Consider the following 18355-nt stretch of genomic DNA (forward strand, 5'->3'; position numbering starts at 1 on the left):
TCCTCTCCACTTGCACCCTGCCTGCACTCCCCGCACCTCAGCTCACTGGCCAACTCTTACAGTTGCTGTCTGGAGTTCCTCTCACTCGCTTTCATCTCAATCTCCTTCCACTCCCGTGCACTCCAGAAAAAACATGCTTGCTAATATTTGAGTCCCCTTTTTAAGCAAAGCTTACAGCTCTGGCAGGTCCCTTCACTACTGGGCCCCATATCTTGAAATGCTCCCCCAATTTCCATGACTCTTCCCTCCTCTGCTTCCTCTGCCGCTCCTCCGGTAGCCCTGGGCAGGCATTGCTGATGACCTGCCTCTCCACCTTTCTGAGGACATTCCAAAGGGATGTGTCCTTCATAGCCCTCTCTTCTGCCTCATATTCCTGAGCAACCTCACTATTTCCACACTGACAATTTGCTGATCTACGCAACCAGACCCAAGTCTCCCTGTTTATATTCTTCATGTACAAAATATTCAAATAGGCATATTTGCTCCTTTTCTCCTATGCTGGCTCTCATACTTGGGGAGCGGGCGCTATAAATACCTAACAAAGACACTCCATTATCCTACTTCAAACTCTTCTTTTTAACGGTGTTGACTAAAAATTTTGTAAGAGCCAGAACACTGGGTACTAACGTTTATCAAGTTGATTACTCTCTCTCAACACTTCCTTGTTTAATTGTCCATTTCCATCTGTTTTCTCAGCCTGGCTTCTAAGGAAGTAGAGGGCTTATGTGATCATATAGAATGGGTATGTATATGTGTGTGCATGGTTTTTCTGTTCTGTGTTTGTACACTGCCTAGTGCAGATGGGTACTGGCCCAACACGCAGGCTTCTGGGTACCTTCAAAACATTAATAATGTCAGTGAAAGAGAGTTTCAGAAAGAGGCTTTTACTTTATATGATTGCACATAGAAGCTGTGAACTGCAAAGCCTAAAGCTTTTGAAAACTAATGACAGATGGAGCTCACACACTAAATTCTCAGATTTCTACCACAAAAGAATGACTGTGCAGACATAATTCACTATTTCTGAATGCTGCATGTCAAAAATGCCACATGTCAAAAATACCACACAATCCATTATTTCACTTATTTTTTTCTTGCAATTTTTTTAATTTTAATACAAAGCTATCCTTGTAGTCAAACTGTGGCACATGGGAACTAAGGCCAAGATGAGTTTTTGCAGAGTATACCAAAAACTGTATGTAAAAATAATAAAGGCCTGAGCTATGATATTTCAAATTTCCTGACTTTTACCTTTTTGTGTCCAATTGTTAACTTAAAATTCTAAAACTTAGGTTAAAAAAGGCCAGTGTATGTTTTGCTTATATACACGTATCTAGATGAATACACATGTAAACCATTCAGCTAACAGATGTCCAAAAATGCTCGAGAAAGCAGTTTTTAAAAATGAAAATAAATGAATCAACTAAATGCATTCCTGTTTAAAAAGACATATGGTTAGAACAACTTCAGAAGTGTAAATTGTACAGTTAGTAGGTCTGCTATTATAATTATGGTAACCGTGCGAGCAAAAGACCAGGTAGAGACCTAACAAGCCAAATCTAGAATAATGAACGTGCATTTATTTGCAGCAGTTGTGTGAGCAAATCCTGCATGAATATTTTTGCCATATAACTCTTACAAAAAAAGAATTTTTCATAAGCCTGAAATGTTTCTGAAAATCATGCTTAAGTAGTAAAGATAGGCCCCTTTTTTTTTAATTAAAAAAAATCAACTGAAGTGAAGTCTGCTTCTGTGTAGGCTGTTTAAATGGAATAATTTAGAAAAGGTTGAGTACATACTACTTGGACTTGTCCATCTTCTCCTATTTGGTGGATCTGAACCTGCTGAGCATTAGCTAGTGCATAGTGTAGTGCCTGTGGCTGGTTCTGCTGGATCTCATTAGAAGCTGAGACTGTGCTCTGTGAACCCTCTGTAAAAGAGACAAAAATCCAGCTTTATTATATTTGCATATCATGCGAGTGGCCATGCAACAATGTACACTTAAAAATTGTGGAGAACAAATGCAGTCAGTATGCAGGTGCAGATCATTTACATTCTTCTTATGCATGTTCACTGCTCACGCAGATTTGCTACAAGTTCCAATACAGTTTCAAAGGCTATTTTGTCCCTGAGAAAGCATACATTAACAAACAAATAAAAATAAAAACAAAAAAAACACTTTTGATTCTAGATTAGGGATTCTGCAACTGTAAAGGTAATACCACAGCAAAAATGTTATACAGAATTTCCTAAGTAGTTGAACATTTTCTTTTCCATGCGGACCATGAGGTCGGCATAAGAATTCTTGTAAAAGCTGTAGGGATTCCATGGGAGAGGAACAGGGGGTGGGTTCAAAACAGACCACAAATCCTGAAAAACAGCCACAAGTTTTTCATTTTTGAGAGCTTCAGTTTTTACATACACACACACACACACTGTCAACCAGCGTGGTAGATCCCAAAGCATACTACTACTGAACAACACTTGCTTGGAAGATGCTTCTGGCATCGCAGGTTTCCCCGACAGCAGGCTGGTGAAAGTGTGAACAAAGAGCACGAAGGAGCGCAGCCTGCAGGAGGTAAGAACTGAGGCATCCTGTAAAAGGGACAATAATTCTGCTTGGGCTCTGCTAGTGCAAAAGGCTCCTTCTAAGCTGTTTCACAGGGTGAACACAACAGAGCAGAGAGACGGATTGTATGGGTCCTCCTACAGATTAAGGCACTTCTAGTGAGTCTACTTATGATTAGATATCTTATATCCTTTCAGGAGTCAGGAAAGAAAACTGAGGTTATAGATCATTTTTGCAGTTCCTGTGACAAGTTCAAGTACCCATTGCTACAAAAAAACTTAAAGTGTCCCAATATCACACAAATAGGTAAGATTCAGCATCAGTCCTCATTTTCTTCCTTTTCCATTTGAGACAACTGGGACAACTGGATTGTGCATAGTGACTTCACTCTCAGTCAGAAAGGTCTTTTAGAATAATGTATTTGAAGAAATACTTTTAATATACAGCTCTTCTGGAATCAATTTTAACAGTTTTATTTTGCTATGCCACAAAAATACATTAATGAAATCTTTGAAGTGTTAAATTTGTTTAAAATTTATTTGGATGTATTATTGCTCTGTCAATGACTTCTATGCTACAAGATAATGTAAAATGTTAACATCTAATGCATAGTAGCATTCAAAAATATAAGACTTTGAACATGTATGAGCGCAAGACACTAATGAAAATATTGAAGAAAACTGTGATTCTACTTCCACAGTACAAGTATTTTATTTATTGTTTAAATACGGACCAGGTGGGCCTCATCCTCCTCATAAGTGGCTGACGGTTGACATGTTTTGAGTATAAAAACGATGGCTGGTTTCTAGACCAACACATCAGAAAGCCTTGTTTCATAAAGTTTTAATACCTTTACTTAATACTCAAAGATTTGTTCTGAAAACAGAATGTTATTTTTACAAGAATGAGCTTTATCCAGTCATACAAATATTTTAATTGAAACATTCTTTAAAAAACTCAAAATTATCTTCTACACATAAGCAGACAGGACTAGAGGTTAAAAAAAAAAAAGGGATGATTTTTAAGGCTGAGCATGGGAATTTGAGACAACTTCAATACCACTAAGCTAGCATTTACTTTTCTGTTGAAAAGTTAAGTTGCTTAAGAGTTCAACTAGTCAGCTCTAATTACATTAACAATCCGCAAATATATTTTAAAAAGCAGCATTCTAACACTATAACTGAGCACAATATATCAAGTATATATTTTTATTATATATTGGACATGCCTCTTTCATATTTTACGTTTGACTATTTCACAAATCTAGAAAATTCATCATTTCTTAAATATAGTCCTGTCAGTTACCGTGTGACGCCAATACTTTGCGTTTCCTGTACTGCAGTACAATGCAAGCTTTTCCTACAGAATTCTGGTCGGGATTATCAAACCACAATTGGAAGAAGAGTCCTGTACTTGGCACAAGACATTTTGCAACACCAGCCAAGCAGAAATGCTATTTCTTCAAACTTGTGACACTTGATCACATTGCCCACCGTGAGGGGCTTTGCCATTACGCCCAGTGGCATTAACAAGCTTTCTGAAGCCATCACATACCCAAGCCTTTCTTTTGTTTTTTCTCTCATCTCCATGACCCCAGTTACAATAATATTTTTATGCAATTAATTTTCCTTTTGTTTTACAAAATAACATTTTTCTAGGATACTAAACGGCTAGGAATGCCTGTTGTTCTTCACCTTGTTTCTTACTGATTACCACAAGTCCATTCAGCTGTGACTTTGTTTCCCAGTCTCCCACTATATAACTCAACAGCTGGTCAAGCTATGGTGTCCAAATGCATAATCCTTCATACATATACGTGTGTGTACTTGTGTGTATATATATATATATTTTTTTTGCACACAAACAGCAAAGCTGGACTTGGGACAGAAACGAATAATGAAGCTTGTTTCGCTAACAGCTTTAATAACCTTCTAACAGTACTCCTCCAGTAACTTAAGCTTACCATTACAAACCACAGTGCTGTACTTCTGAGAAAACACTAAGATGCATTTAAAATGAGCATTTATTTCCTGATTAGGAAAGTCATGCAACAGAAGAATTTCAAAGAAATAAAAAGAGCAGCAGCAGATAAATATATATTTAAGTATGTATTATGCACACATTGAAATGTGCTTTTAACTGGAAAGTAGAAAACCCTGTACTTATTTGTGGACCATCTTTTGCTTTACAGATGCCAAAAATTATTAAGGTTTTCAGAGGTAGGAACAGGAGATAGGGACTGAATGAAGGCATACTGTACATTTCTCAAGGTTACTTATAAATAGATTTCAGTTTGGCTTCATTGCAACAACCACAGTTGGGGTTTTTTGGGTTGGTTTGTTGGTTGTGGGGTTTTTTCTTTTTTCCTTTTTTAAGAAGAAAGGAGAGAGAGGATTCAGCAGTGTCTAAAAACAACACATCCTTTATACATATTGTTTTTCCCCCCTCTAAATCTCTGACCAGACAAAAGCAATATTTATCCCTTTTTAAACAGTCCCCATAAAAAACAAACACAAACATGAATAGCACACAGCTTGAATGGAGCATATGTCAACAGTTATAAATCACTATCGTGTAAACTATCTGGCCTCACATTTACAACTTTGATATATTAGCGAATCCCTGGCACCAAGAAACCATACAGCTGAACTCTCGCTTTGAAATTTTCCATGGCACTATTTCGAGAGGAGGCGGACGGGCAGCGAAGCGCTGCCGCAGCGCCGATGGCAAGCGGGATGCGGTGCCGTTGCCGCGGCCCAGCCGCTTCCGCCGCGCGCTGCCCTCGGAGCCGGCCGCGGCACGGCGGTACTGCCCGCGCCGGCCCACGCGCGGTTAATCATGATCCCGCAAAGACTTACTGCCAAGATATTCCCTCCTCCTGAACTGAAATCCGTCCTTTTAGATTTCTGCCTGTTGACTGCACGTGCTTCCGAGTCCAAGAAAACTTAGCGTTTATAGGTAAGTTTTCGTCTTCTCGGACGAATGTTCAACAGTTGGCAAAACCCCCCCACTAAAAGAGCGACTTCTGTCACTTCTTTCAAAGCTAACCTTCCTCAGCCATTTGATTAGATTTTTCAGACAAATGTAATCTGCAACTGTCTCAAAAAGACATGTTTAACTTTCCAACCAAGATCAGCTTTTAAATTCCTCACTTCAAAGGCAAAACCTCTGGTATTTTCCAAGTCTTTTCTATTCTCATTACACTCATTCACTTTTGCAATTAATCTTTATTTAAAATCTACCCCTTGCATTTCCTATTTAGAAACAGTCACCTGAAGTATACTAACAGATACCCACGTCAGCTTCATTTTCAGCAAGTGCAGCAACCGAGAGGGAACGCCACGTTTTCCTCAGGAATTGCTCCAGACGAGAGCACAGCCGGTATAACTTGTCACAGCCACACTCGGTTCAGCAAAGCTTTGCCAAATACTTAACAGTTGAGCATTTGACCTCTCATTTGGGAAGGAGACGTAGGAGGTAGGGATTCTGTAGCAGAGGGGATTCACGTTTAATCTCCTTGCTTACATATTGTTACTCAGAACTGCTTTTCTAGTTTCTAGGCCTCACAGCCGCACACTTCTGGTAACAAGCTAGGAAGTATTTTCTTAATTCCTTGGCGTCTAGTCTTAGCAAGGAAAGGTTAATGGGCAGATGAAACAAAGCAGTCCTCAAAAACGGAAAAAGAAAAAAAAATAAACATTTTACCGATTAATGAGCAATTCACAGAAATAAAATTCTCTACTGTAAAGCATTATCTAAACCTGACTCATCCAGGGCTAAATGCCTCCCATTTTGCAAAACAGCTATGAAGATTTGGCTGCAACGTCCATCTGTGTGTGTGACATCTTGGCATAAGCTGAGCACTTCAGCCCAAAGCTACATATAAATCCCAAAGTCATAGAGCTAATTAATAATTCCAACATGGAAAACTGTGATAACAGCTTTAATGATCTTAAGAGAAATTAAAAGAAAGGGAGAGAAGGCACTCTTCAACTAATCCTCCTCCCCAAAATCTCATTTCCTACTGCCTTCCCCCCACAGACCGCTAATGTCTTTTAAAAGAATATATAGCTAAATCATCATGGCAGCCATGTGTAAAACTCCTGTCAGAAAAAATAAGAGAGAAAAAACACACGTTAAGGACTAAAGTGTTGGCTCCGAGAACGGCAGAGCAAACCACTGCAATTAATACCTCAAAGCCAACAAACAGCAACAGTTTCAAATCAAAGAACCAGATAATATATGGAAATACAAACTCTGCCTAAATCTAACAGTCTGCTACAATGACTTTATGCAACCCATAAATCTTGTGGCTACTATAAAGCAGCACAGTCAATTAAATGTAGAACAATCATAATGAGCGTCTTTGCGAGGGAAAAACAGAGATGAGACATTCATTTGTATTTTTCTACCAGCTTTCTTAGATGTTTAGTCTGGAGATCATTTATTCTCGAGCTCTTAACACTTGAACAGTATCACAGAATTACAGGGCCAAAAATTTGTGGCAAAGCCTGAGTAAAGACTATAGACTCAGCCCTGTGCTTTCTTACAGAGTCTGCATAGCTCATTTTTCCTTGTAATAAGCAGAACACAGAGGAAATCTGTTATCATTTTTAACAGCACGATTCAAATCAAAGCCACACGCTACATAATTCTTTTTATGAACAAGCAGAAAAAGCCTAGAAGTTTTAACATGTCCAACAAGCATCTAAGAGTGAAACTCAAGTATAGCAGCCTCAAGAAACCTTCTTTAGATATAAATATTTCAAATTTATTTGATAATTACAAGTGCAACAACTCAATCACAAGTCGCAGAACAGATGAGAGTGAAAGGGACCTCTGGGGATTGCCTAGTCCACCCCCGCCCCCAGCCCCGCTCAAAGCACCGGCAACCGGAACAGGTTGCTCAGGATCACTGCCAGTCGGATTTTGAGCATCTCCAGGGATGGAGACTCCACAGCCTCTCTGCACAACCTGTGCCAGTGTTTGACCACCCTCGAGATGCCTCAGAGCCAGAGGAACGAAAGCCAGGTCGCAGGCAGGTGAGCTTCACACCACTGTATCTTTTTAAATGAGGCAAACTAATTGCTCCTAAAAGCAGCTCTGGAAAATCAAGTGACCCACTTAAAAGGAGAGGATGTCCAGCAGGGCAGTGACTATGGTGATCTGAGACTATTTTAGGATTAACAACAAAATTATTTTAAATGATACATAGAGATGGCTCAACAATTTTCACTGCCAAACAGCAATTACTAGCTATTCTATAAAGATGACTTTTAACATACCAAGCAAATATTCTGCAACATGTAAATGAATATTGCAACATTTGAAAAAAGTGCCAGTACATTTCTGATTTGAAAAATTATATAAATATATAACTGAAAACTATCTTGCTATTAATCAGCCCCTAGAGATAGCTGATTAAAAATATCACTTCAAGCCAATCATCAGCAAACACACCACTGTGTTGGATTTGAGCCTTTTTTTCTATTGCACCTGTCAGTCTCAATTTTCTATATGAAATACTAGGATCACTTACAAGGCTCAGAAGAGGAAAAACTACTCTGGAAAACAGTTAATAGCAGGAATGTGGTGGTCCTTCATTCACTCTCAGGACCTCAAAACCATACTTAAGCATTTTAATGATCTCAGAACAGCTCAGCTGCATAATAGACACTGCAATGCTACTTGTCTATTCTAGGTACATGTCAATGGCAATAGCATATTTTTTTAAAAGTATTTTCTAAAGATTACAGGAATATCTTCTATAGTAGGCCCTAAAACTTCCTTCAGAAAGTATTATTAGTTAGCCAGGCATCAGTGGGTTTAAATACTTCTACACTAAACATGTTTCTACAAAGAAACATATTTATCATATGTAACCTGGTAAAAGACTGGTCTCCTTTAATTCTTCTCCCACATAGCACAATCTGAAACGCTTGTTTACAAGATCTAAAATGAAAGTGCTTTCCTATCATATATGTCCCTTCATATTTGATACAATTGTTCTCTTACTCCCCATTTAAACTACTATATAAGCTGACATACTTAGGTCAAGGTCCTCGGTGACCTGTGGTTATTCACAGAAACAAGCTCTGCTAAACTTCCTGATGAAACAAAATAATTATACCTTCTTTGAATAGAAGTCATACAGTCTTCTAGAGAGTGAGTGGAGACAAAGCAGCATCAGGAAGGCTCTGAAGGCTAGGGTCATAATTTTGCTCCCGAGATCCTCCTAATGTGCTGTGCAGTTAGGTGCAGGCACATGCAGCTCTGGCAGAACTGCTCAGATCTGGCCCACCAAGAAGTTGTAGGAGAAACTACACTGCCTATCCCTGCATTCTTCATAGAGTAAAGATGACACCGCAGTAACCATTCACAATCTTTTAACAGCAAATTTTTTCCTATCTTTATATATCTTTTGTGGGAAGCAGCTACTATATTCCACCCAACAGATAAGTAACTAAAATGCCCGTTATATGTGAATTGATATGGAGCAACATGTTACACAATGAAGTCATATGCAGGTAGTCTTCTGGAGAGTGCACAACCACAGCTGGGTGGAGAATTGATGTAGAAGACCTAGAAGCTAATCATAATAGCCCTAACGAACAATAGTGGAAAAGACAGTTTCTCAAGTAGCTGAATTCCAGACCATTCAAGGCTCACCTTAAATTGCCCCCTGAACCAAATGCTACCATAAAAACTGTCTGGGTTCATATGTAACACTTTAAAAAGCCATATTTGACAGCTATGTTGTCATAACTGTGAAATACAGACCTCCTTTACTTCAGAGCTGTGAAATATTACTTCTTTTTCCTGCTAGCTGGCAACAGGAGTTTTGCTATATCCACTATGCAGTATATATAATAAGTAACAGATGCCTGTGAATTATGATGCTGTAATTCCATTGAGGGGTTCCAGAGATGTCAAACCACAAAAGCAAAGTCTGAGTGGTTCATGAGGTTACCTGAACTCAGGGATGGAATTACAGCCCTGTCATTAAAAAATTGCCTTTTTAAATAGTGCTTGAATCCACACTTTTTCCTTAAATGTTTACCTCTCTTTCTTTTCTCTATACACTCATTCAGCCTCTCATCCCACTCTCCTGCTTTCCTCAAACCTCCTCCTCTTTCTTCAGGTGTTGCAGGTGAAACATCACTCACAGCTGTTTCTGGAATGCAAATTAGTTTTTTCAAAAGACCACCTGATTCTGAAAAGCGGACTTTTTTTTTTTTTTTAAACAGCATTCTACCATTCCTGGCTATGACTGTAGTGGTGAATTCATCTATTATCTTTAAGCCCTCCCAGAAAATGATGCCAGTAATGTTCCAAGTAAGAGCAATATTTTAAAGAAAGTTAACAAAAACTTTGAACCATGGGATATTTTCGCCTACCCAAAGGCTATTAATGCTATTGTTGGTACTCTATTTTTGGCTGCATGCAATGACATGCCAAATTGCCTCAGCTGACCTTTATCATATTCAGGACTAAAGACATCTTTAAAAGGACCTGCACTGAACTCTTCACTATCTGGGGGAACAGGGAGCTGAGACATCCTGTACACTGGGAGACCCATGTAGCATAAATGCTCCATGGTAAGTCCAGAAGATTGATGTACCAAAGGGAGCCAGCTCAGCTCCAGTTAAATGAGTCAGCCTGGGCTCAGAGCCTGAAAAACCCAAGTTGGCTCTTGCAGAAATATCCCATGTGTGTCTGTACCATGCTACTCTCACCTGCTCAGAGAGCATGCTGCTGAAATCCCAAGAGTCAACTCAGGTGTCTTCACACCCATGGAACAATTATTCACAAACCAGGTAGGTGGAGTTGGGATCAAACTACAGTGAAACAAAAACTGGAATTTTCAGCTTAAAAAAAAAAAAAAAAAAAAAAAAAAGAGGTCTATTGCCTTACGGCCTTCTGAAAACAAGAATGCACTGAGCCTGAATCTGTGTTTTCGGTCTCTACAATTGGTCTCCCCACCTTTCCAAACCAGGAGATTAAAAAGTAATAATTTTTAATAATAAATCTCAACAACAGTAAATGAGTATGGCCTAATGAACACAAGATAATACACACTTATTACTGCATTTTTATTCTAAAATACTGATTGCTAAGAGACTGAATCACTATACATGGCTTATGGTTATCATTATGTTGATTAGTTGTTTTAATTTGAGAATTTTGGATACGATTCCCAGCTCCAGCACATAAAACTTTCCACTGAAAGCAGATTTTGGCATTCTTTGCATGAGATACAGTGGTTAGTGTTAACATGCAACCAAAAGTTTTATGCAGGCAAATAAACTTACTTCCTCTTCTTTGGGCTCACTTCCAAAACACTGTTTTTAATATATGATGTACAAATGTCCCATAACACTGCTTTATATTAAAGGTATGAGCCAGAAATGTCCTATGAGAACACTTCTTAGGTCAGTATTTTTCATTTGTTATTATTATCATTCATGCCTATATACCTATATGGAAACATAGAATCACCTACAACATTTTTAAGGATGCATGCATTTCTTTAGAGGAAACTATCTTGTGAAGAAAGTTTACCATGTCCTACTGAATGGTGTGAACACACCGAGAAAGATTTATTCACTTGACTCTTGATGTTCAGGTGTGAACATCATTTGATGTTCACTTATGAACATCAGTTACAGATAAGTATTATGACCGTCTACTCAAGAAATTTAACACGATTAAAAAAACATACAATAGCGAGAAGCTGCATTTGCCAAATTTTTTCATTTAGAAATCATCTCAGTGAAGCAAGGAGTTCAGACAAAGTACTAATGAACAAAGCTAACCTCTCTCACGCACTGAAATGTGCTACACTTTCATTCCTGAACAAGTCTGTATTTTACTACTGTTTTAGTCTCCCTTCTCCCACTGCTCCTCATGTAAGAAACACACATCCCTCACTTCCTTTCTAGGTTCGCTAATGCATTGCAACCAAGGGTGTGATGGCGATTTGTAGACACACCAGTACTATACTCTGCCAGGGATCTACTACAGTTATGGGCCCCACGAGCTCATCAAGGACTCTGCATGTACCAGTACACAGCTGGCTTGCACTGAAGCCCTGATGTTAAGATTTTAACTACGAGTGGTTGACTTCACTTAGTACATGAATGCTGCAGTGACTCTTCAAGGTGCGCTACAGACATACACCCATACTGTAATAAAGGGAGATGCCTCTTTGCCAGTGATAAATGTTACATCAAAAAAAGCTGCAGTAACATAAAAAACACTCCAAAAATTCAATTGAAAGAAATGACGATTTCTCCATTTATATTCCTGTTTCATAAAGATAATAAAATATGCAGGGTCTACATGCACCTGTTGTAAGCATAGTTTAAGAGCAAAGTCATTTTCATGTATATTAAAAACAAATGACATTATTACTGTTAAGTTTCCACTTCTCTAGTTTGCCTTTTGTTGTTGTTTTTATTTTTTTACCTGAACCACTGTAAGATGATGAAGAAGGTGTTCGCCTTGAAAAGCTTTTCACTGCAAGACTCTGACCTCGCTGCTTCCGTCTCCAGGCTGTTCGGCATTTGGAGTCTATGCTTTGCTTGATCCGATACCAGTCGGATTCTGTGATTCCAAATTTATAAAATAGGTGACCTATAATTAGAAAGAAACACAAAGGGACAGAACCTGGCATAAATCTGCATTTTCATGAAAACACATAAACAACCCACACTGTCATGCACTCAAAGAGAACAGAGTAACTCTGAAAATTTAAGGGCTTCCCATCATGCCAAAACACCCTAAAGGAATAATATGACATTAAGAAAAATGCCAAAGCTATACAGTGGTGTGATTTTAACAGCTGTTAGCAGAACTAAGTAATCATACATATGCACACACCAGCTGTGTATTTAAAAATGTCACCAGTCTATGAAATTTCTCAATCTACACTTCTATCCATGAAAATTGCACTATTACATTCAAGATGTGCAATACTGAAAAACAGAAGGATCCAGCACTCCCAAGTCAAAACTAGATGAAGCTGTATTTACTACTAATAGTGCCACAATATGTATAAATCTGATGAGTAGGAAGCCAGACCAAAGGCTCCATATAAAATGGACAAACTCCTTTAAAACTCATTTGAAGATTCATCAAAATCCAATAAAAACACAGTACAAAATTAAAATCTAAAAACGTTACTGCTAGTAGTAAGTCAAGTCATCTGAGTCACATTCTGCACTTTTCAACAGTTATTTGAACAGTTTGTGCTACGTTGCCAAACTGATTATATAAAAACAATGTTGACTTGCGAGTTGAGCTGCTTGAATATTTTGTAACAAACCTTATACAGACCGAGTCCTGCTGCCAACTCAAACTAGGTTCATTATCATGTGCAACCTCTGTAATCAAAGCAGAGACCTAGCTACACAAGAAACAGAAGCAATCGAAAGTGTGTCTCAGGTATGAGAAAAAATATGAGAAAAAATTATTAGTTTCAACATCTGAAGAGATAGTTAAAAATTGGGAAGGAAATGTGCGGTGCATTGTCAGCTTTTTCAAGGCTCTCCTTACACTGTTACGGACTCTTACCATTTTATTGTAAGCCTTACTTACAGTAGTTTATATTTTGCCTAAAGCATCAAAAGTTGAGGGAATTTGATTATATGTTAAGAAAAATCTACACTCTTCATGGGTGGAGAAAGAAATGTTTGGAAAAGTAAACCAAAAAGTTCAGAAACCTTGAAAGAAAATAGATCTGAACATTTACTATTCTTTAAAACTTCAGAGCTTTTAAACTTTTCAGAATTATTTAGATGCATAATACTGCAGTTAAAAATCAATCTAAAGTTGTAATATCTGTATCTACTCAATTGGACTTTATGACTATGCTTAAAGGCTCTCTTAAGGTTCTTCTGTTCCTTTAGGTATCAGCTGTTCTCAGCACCCCCCCCCCCCCCCCCCGGATAAAGTCATCTTTTCAACCTACTGGGTTTATCATCCTACTCTGAAATAGGATCCTGATGAAGTACTTAAATACATGCTTAAGCTGTTTTATAGTCCTATGAACAGGATAAGGTCTGATCATGTATGTTAAGACTGTTGATTTGAAGCTTAGAGAAGCAAAATTCTAGCTTTGCACAAAGAGTTTTGTTCTCTCCTTTATATTATAAATGAGCTGAGAGTTCTCAGAATCTGAAAATGGCATGTTACTGTTTTAACATAGTCAAGTGGAGTACTATATCTCTCAAGTCACCATCATTTTTAACATTATATCTATTTTCTGATGCTCTATTTTATTGTACCTTTGTTCAACGAGCAATTTGAAATAAAGCAGAGAGCATTTCAGAAGAAAGTGCTGGCATCAAAAAGTCAATTCTAAAGCACTGTAAAGGCTCAAGATTTCTCATTGGCAAGTGACAGCAAGCATGTTATTTAGAGATTGCTTTATGACTCCTATGCTATGTTTCCAAAAGGGGGTGAGGGTAGGAAGAAAATTGACTGGAATTATCTGCTGCTGTGTAACAGTTTCCTTTCCATAGGTGTCAGCAAAATGAAAGCACATACCGTACTGAAAATACTGAGACCACATCTCTGAAAGTAATCTTTTGCTTTAAAAGCTAATATGCAGTATACAGAGAAATGGGTTTATAAATGTTTGCAGTAATGTCCAGTACAAATAGTTGTGTTTTAACTCTTTATATGACTTCAGCTGTCAGTGCATACACAGTACTTGTATAGTCCAACATAAAACACACTGTCGTATGCTTTGTGGTTTTCTTGAACAAATGTCCATATTTCATTCATAAATACATTTTAATGACTTTCATGTTGCTTGCTGCTCACTAAAAAAAGTGATGGAATTAGTTGCAGATCACAGAAAACTCTTGCAGAAACAATTTTAAATGTTACTGGAATTCATGGGATATTCCAGGATGTTGCCCGATTCAAACAGAAATCAAAAGCAATAGAAGTTGTTTGGGACAAGGTAGTCTCGGGGGCAGTGAGCTGGTCATGCTAGGAGAGCCAAGACCTGTAGGACAAGAGCATATGAGGAAGATGATAGGTGCCAGAGCTATAAAGTAAAATGCCCTAGAAATTGCTCTGTTGAGGAAAGATGGAGAAAGAAGGCCTTCTACTACAGGTCGCAAAAGTTATCTTTCAATCAGTGAGAATATCATCTTCATGGAGGGAACAAGACTACAGAGGAAAGCACGTAAAGGAGATGAACAAGCTAAACAGGGTAGAGTCAGAGAAGTAGGTTTCAAGCTAGAGCAAGCTCAGACATCAGGCACAACTTTTCAAAACCAGGCATGCATACTTCTTTCCCATTTTCACAAAATTCCTACTTAGCTGTTGCAGTGGTTGAAGGTGTAAAACTGGTATAGCCAACATGCCTGCTGCTTGCACAGATTTCTACCGTAACTGCATACTCAGTCACAGCAAGCAAATTAGGCACGAAAAATTAGCCCTTAACTATGAAGATAGCTGATGTAAAGGTTAAATGAATTTCAGATGTTTGAATCTATCTAGCTGGTACTATGACCTAAAATGTTATTCTATTAAAAGATTTTTAGCAACCACATTTGATAACAGTCCATTGATGACCAAACAATAATCTAATACTCACTACTTTGGAGTACTTTTGAAGTGGATATACATATTCTGAGAAAAGTTTCACTGTAACAACATTAGAGATATGATTTACATGTGGTACAGAGACACACATTGAAAATGCATACAAACTATATCAGAAAATCAAAGTGCTGACTTTCCGGTCTTTACCAATAACTGATCATATGCAGGAGAGCTTTCAGCTAAGGGTCTCATTCTGAATATGTCATATGGCAAAAAAAGGCTAGAAAGGGAAGAAGATATTGCAAGTGAGACTTCTAACTTGGGGAAGTCTACATTAGAAAAGACAGAAATACTTCAGTATAAACAGATTCAACTTTTCCAGAACATTTTTTAGTCAAAAGTAGCACGAAGCATTATAATGTATAAGCAGCACGGTATCTATGAGCCACGTAACAGCTCTGTTAAAAACACATTAAAATACATCCAGCAATATAATTCGGCACTTTGGCAAAAAGACAAAGTATTTTGGAAGATAAATGCATTTATACAAGAACAGTGAAGTAAAGAATTCAGATCATCTACGGATGGCTAAATGTGTTTTTAGAAGATCTCTTTATCTAGGACAACGGATGGTTGCCGGTAATACTCAAAACAAAGCATGTACTTGTTTTTAAACATTAAGGGTCCAACATTTGCTTTCTTTGGGAACCTCACTTCCTAAACAAAGTTCTTTATGAAAAATACACCAGAGAATTAAAATAGCTCAGTTATTTAATAAATTGCAAGAGCTCAAGTGAATTTCCACAAACCGGAAAATACCAGCGGCAGCTTGGGAGACAGAGATGTCTGCACGAAGAATTCATAGAGAGACCGGGTATTCTGAAGTGCACAGAGAGGATATCATTGATCCTTGGTTTGCAAACCTTTTTTGCAGCAAAGCGCAAGAACCAATAGTCAAATCTTATCAAGCAAGAGCTTAGGAAAAAGGCATGTGTCCTTCCGGAAAATTAAATAAATCTTTAAAAGCCAACAGGTGTCTCTTACTAAGTTTTCCCCGCTAAGCCCTAGATTAGAAACAGTGCTAGTTCTGGCTACCTTTTTGCTAAAGTTCATCTAAAACTAAGCTGAACAATGACACAATAAGGTCTCAAAAGCTTCCTGTGCACTTTCTGTTTGTGGTTCAAAGAAAACAGCTGAGCTTGGAAACACAGAGAAGATGGTCTGATATGAATGCATAGATCAGCAGCAATGATGTCTGAAACGGCTATATACTCCCAAACTTTTGGGACATCTAATGCATGATATATGGAAGAAGATGGTTTGTTTTTTTTAAAAACAGAGCTAACAAAAAAAAAGAAGCCCATGAAAACAATATTCACGAGAAAGTAATCCTCTCTTTCTTTAAAGGTCAGAAGTCTGTCAGCAGACAAAGCAATCCACCAAAAACACAAAGTTGTAAAGAAATCTAATTAAGAAGAAACTGAGGAGGATGAGAAGACATTTGTAGTTACAAAACCAGACATGAAATATTCTGTCTTGATATGACATTCAAAACCAGCCCCCTAAAAAAAACCAAACTTCACACCAACAGCTTACATTAATATTGATATTAGGGTGACCTTAGATATTGCTGGACTGTGCTGCTTCCCATTTACTGTGAATACATGATTTCTCTAGAAAATTAAAGGTAAATCATCATTATTTTCAGGGGCTTGGCAGAGTTCCCTTTGCTGCCCTTTATTCTCAGACGGCGCAGACTTTCTCTTTGTTATGGTTATGTTTTAAAAGACTAGAAAACATGTTACCCCAGAGAATTCAATAGACACATATAAAATACATGTGTATTTAGATTGACATGTAACACACAGATTTGGTTAAGCGTTCTTTCTATTTTCAAGTTCAACTTTATTTTAAAGTTTAGAGAAAAAGCAAGAGGACATCACATTCCAAATTCAAAATCTAAGCGGAACGATTTTTTTAACTCGCAAGAATATAACGGATATTATGAAAAAACAAGAGCTTAAGATTTTGCCTGCACAAAATCATGAAGAGGGGTGATTATTTGGGGTTTTGGCTAGCAAAACACATTTTTTTATGTAAGGGTCATACATTTGGAGTTCTTTTTATTAAACTAATAACGTATGACAACAAAATCTGCTGTACTAAATATTTGAACAACGGAGAAAAAAATTAAGCACCTCTGAAGTTGATTTCTTGCCTTCAGGCTTCAGTTCTTCAAATGTAATTACGGTCATGCATTTGACCACATTGAAACAATTTTAAAAAGAGTAATTGTTTACTCATTTGACAGTTTGGGGGGGGGGAGGTTTCTTGCATCCCGCGCGCAGCCGGAAGGCCGGCTCCCTCCGTAAACCAGGAGCGCTGCGGCTGGGAGGCGAAGCGGCGCGGCCGCGGCAGCCTTGCCCGCCACGCTCGCTCGGGGAGGTGGCAGCGCTCTGGCAGCGTTTCCAACGCCACACGCGTCATCGCGCCTGTCAGCGGACAGTCACTTTCCATAACATCGTTCTCGTTGGCAGGCTAAGCAACAGCCCAAAAGAGATTTGGGGGGGGGGGGGGGGGGGAAGGGGGGAGCTCTTAGAGATGGGGAGTGAGGGAGGAGGGAAGGAAAATACCGCTACCAAACAATCACTCTGTTTCCATTTCACTCCTACAGTTCCTCTGCTTAACTACTGCACCTTTCAAACACCTCTAAATTCACAGGGCATTAGAGACTGCAGTGCGCACACTCGACAACACCGGCTGGATTTAGGGGATACGTACCAACAGCCTCCAACACCACCGATATCCTCCTCTACTCCGTATATCTAAAGATGGATTTACTAAACCTGTGTCAGCAACCACAATAATTTACACTGTAGCATAGTAAAATCAAACATTACGAATGCTGAAGAAATTTGCACTTTTTCAAGAAAATTCTAATTGTCACTTTAGAAGAAAAGCGTTGTTTTCCTGGGTACAAGAGATATTGCTTAAGGGAATCCTGCAAATAAAATCCCATGGAAAATGGATTATTTTATTCAACTCTTGAACTAATTTATAACAATATATAAACCTAAAAGTTACATGTTAATCAAATCCCCTTCCATTTTACTGGACAGTAAGACCTCAACTGTGCACTACAGAACAAATGAGGAGTCTTATTTTAGGCAACTTTATGGGAAAACACAGAATTGCTAACTTTACAACAACTGATTTACAACAAAT

General features: G+C 38.2%; 1 protein-coding gene across 1 annotated transcript in view; it reads right to left on the bottom strand.

Annotated features, from left to right (window-relative positions):
- Positions 1-18355, bottom strand: part of BANP (BTG3 associated nuclear protein) — a 167379-nt gene that overhangs the window by 79071 nt on the left and 69953 nt on the right. The window contains exons 8-9 of the mRNA XM_067302383.1: positions 12038-12205; positions 1800-1930 (exon numbers count right to left, since the gene is read on the bottom strand). Coding sequence (XP_067158484.1) covers positions 1800-1930; positions 12038-12205 — 299 coding nt within the window. The remainder of the gene's footprint in view (positions 1-1799; positions 1931-12037; positions 12206-18355) is intronic.

Source organism: Apteryx mantelli, chromosome 10 (assembly GCF_036417845.1).
Source record: "Apteryx mantelli isolate bAptMan1 chromosome 10, bAptMan1.hap1, whole genome shotgun sequence".
Classification (NCBI taxonomy): Eukaryota; Metazoa; Chordata; class Aves; order Apterygiformes; family Apterygidae; genus Apteryx; species Apteryx mantelli.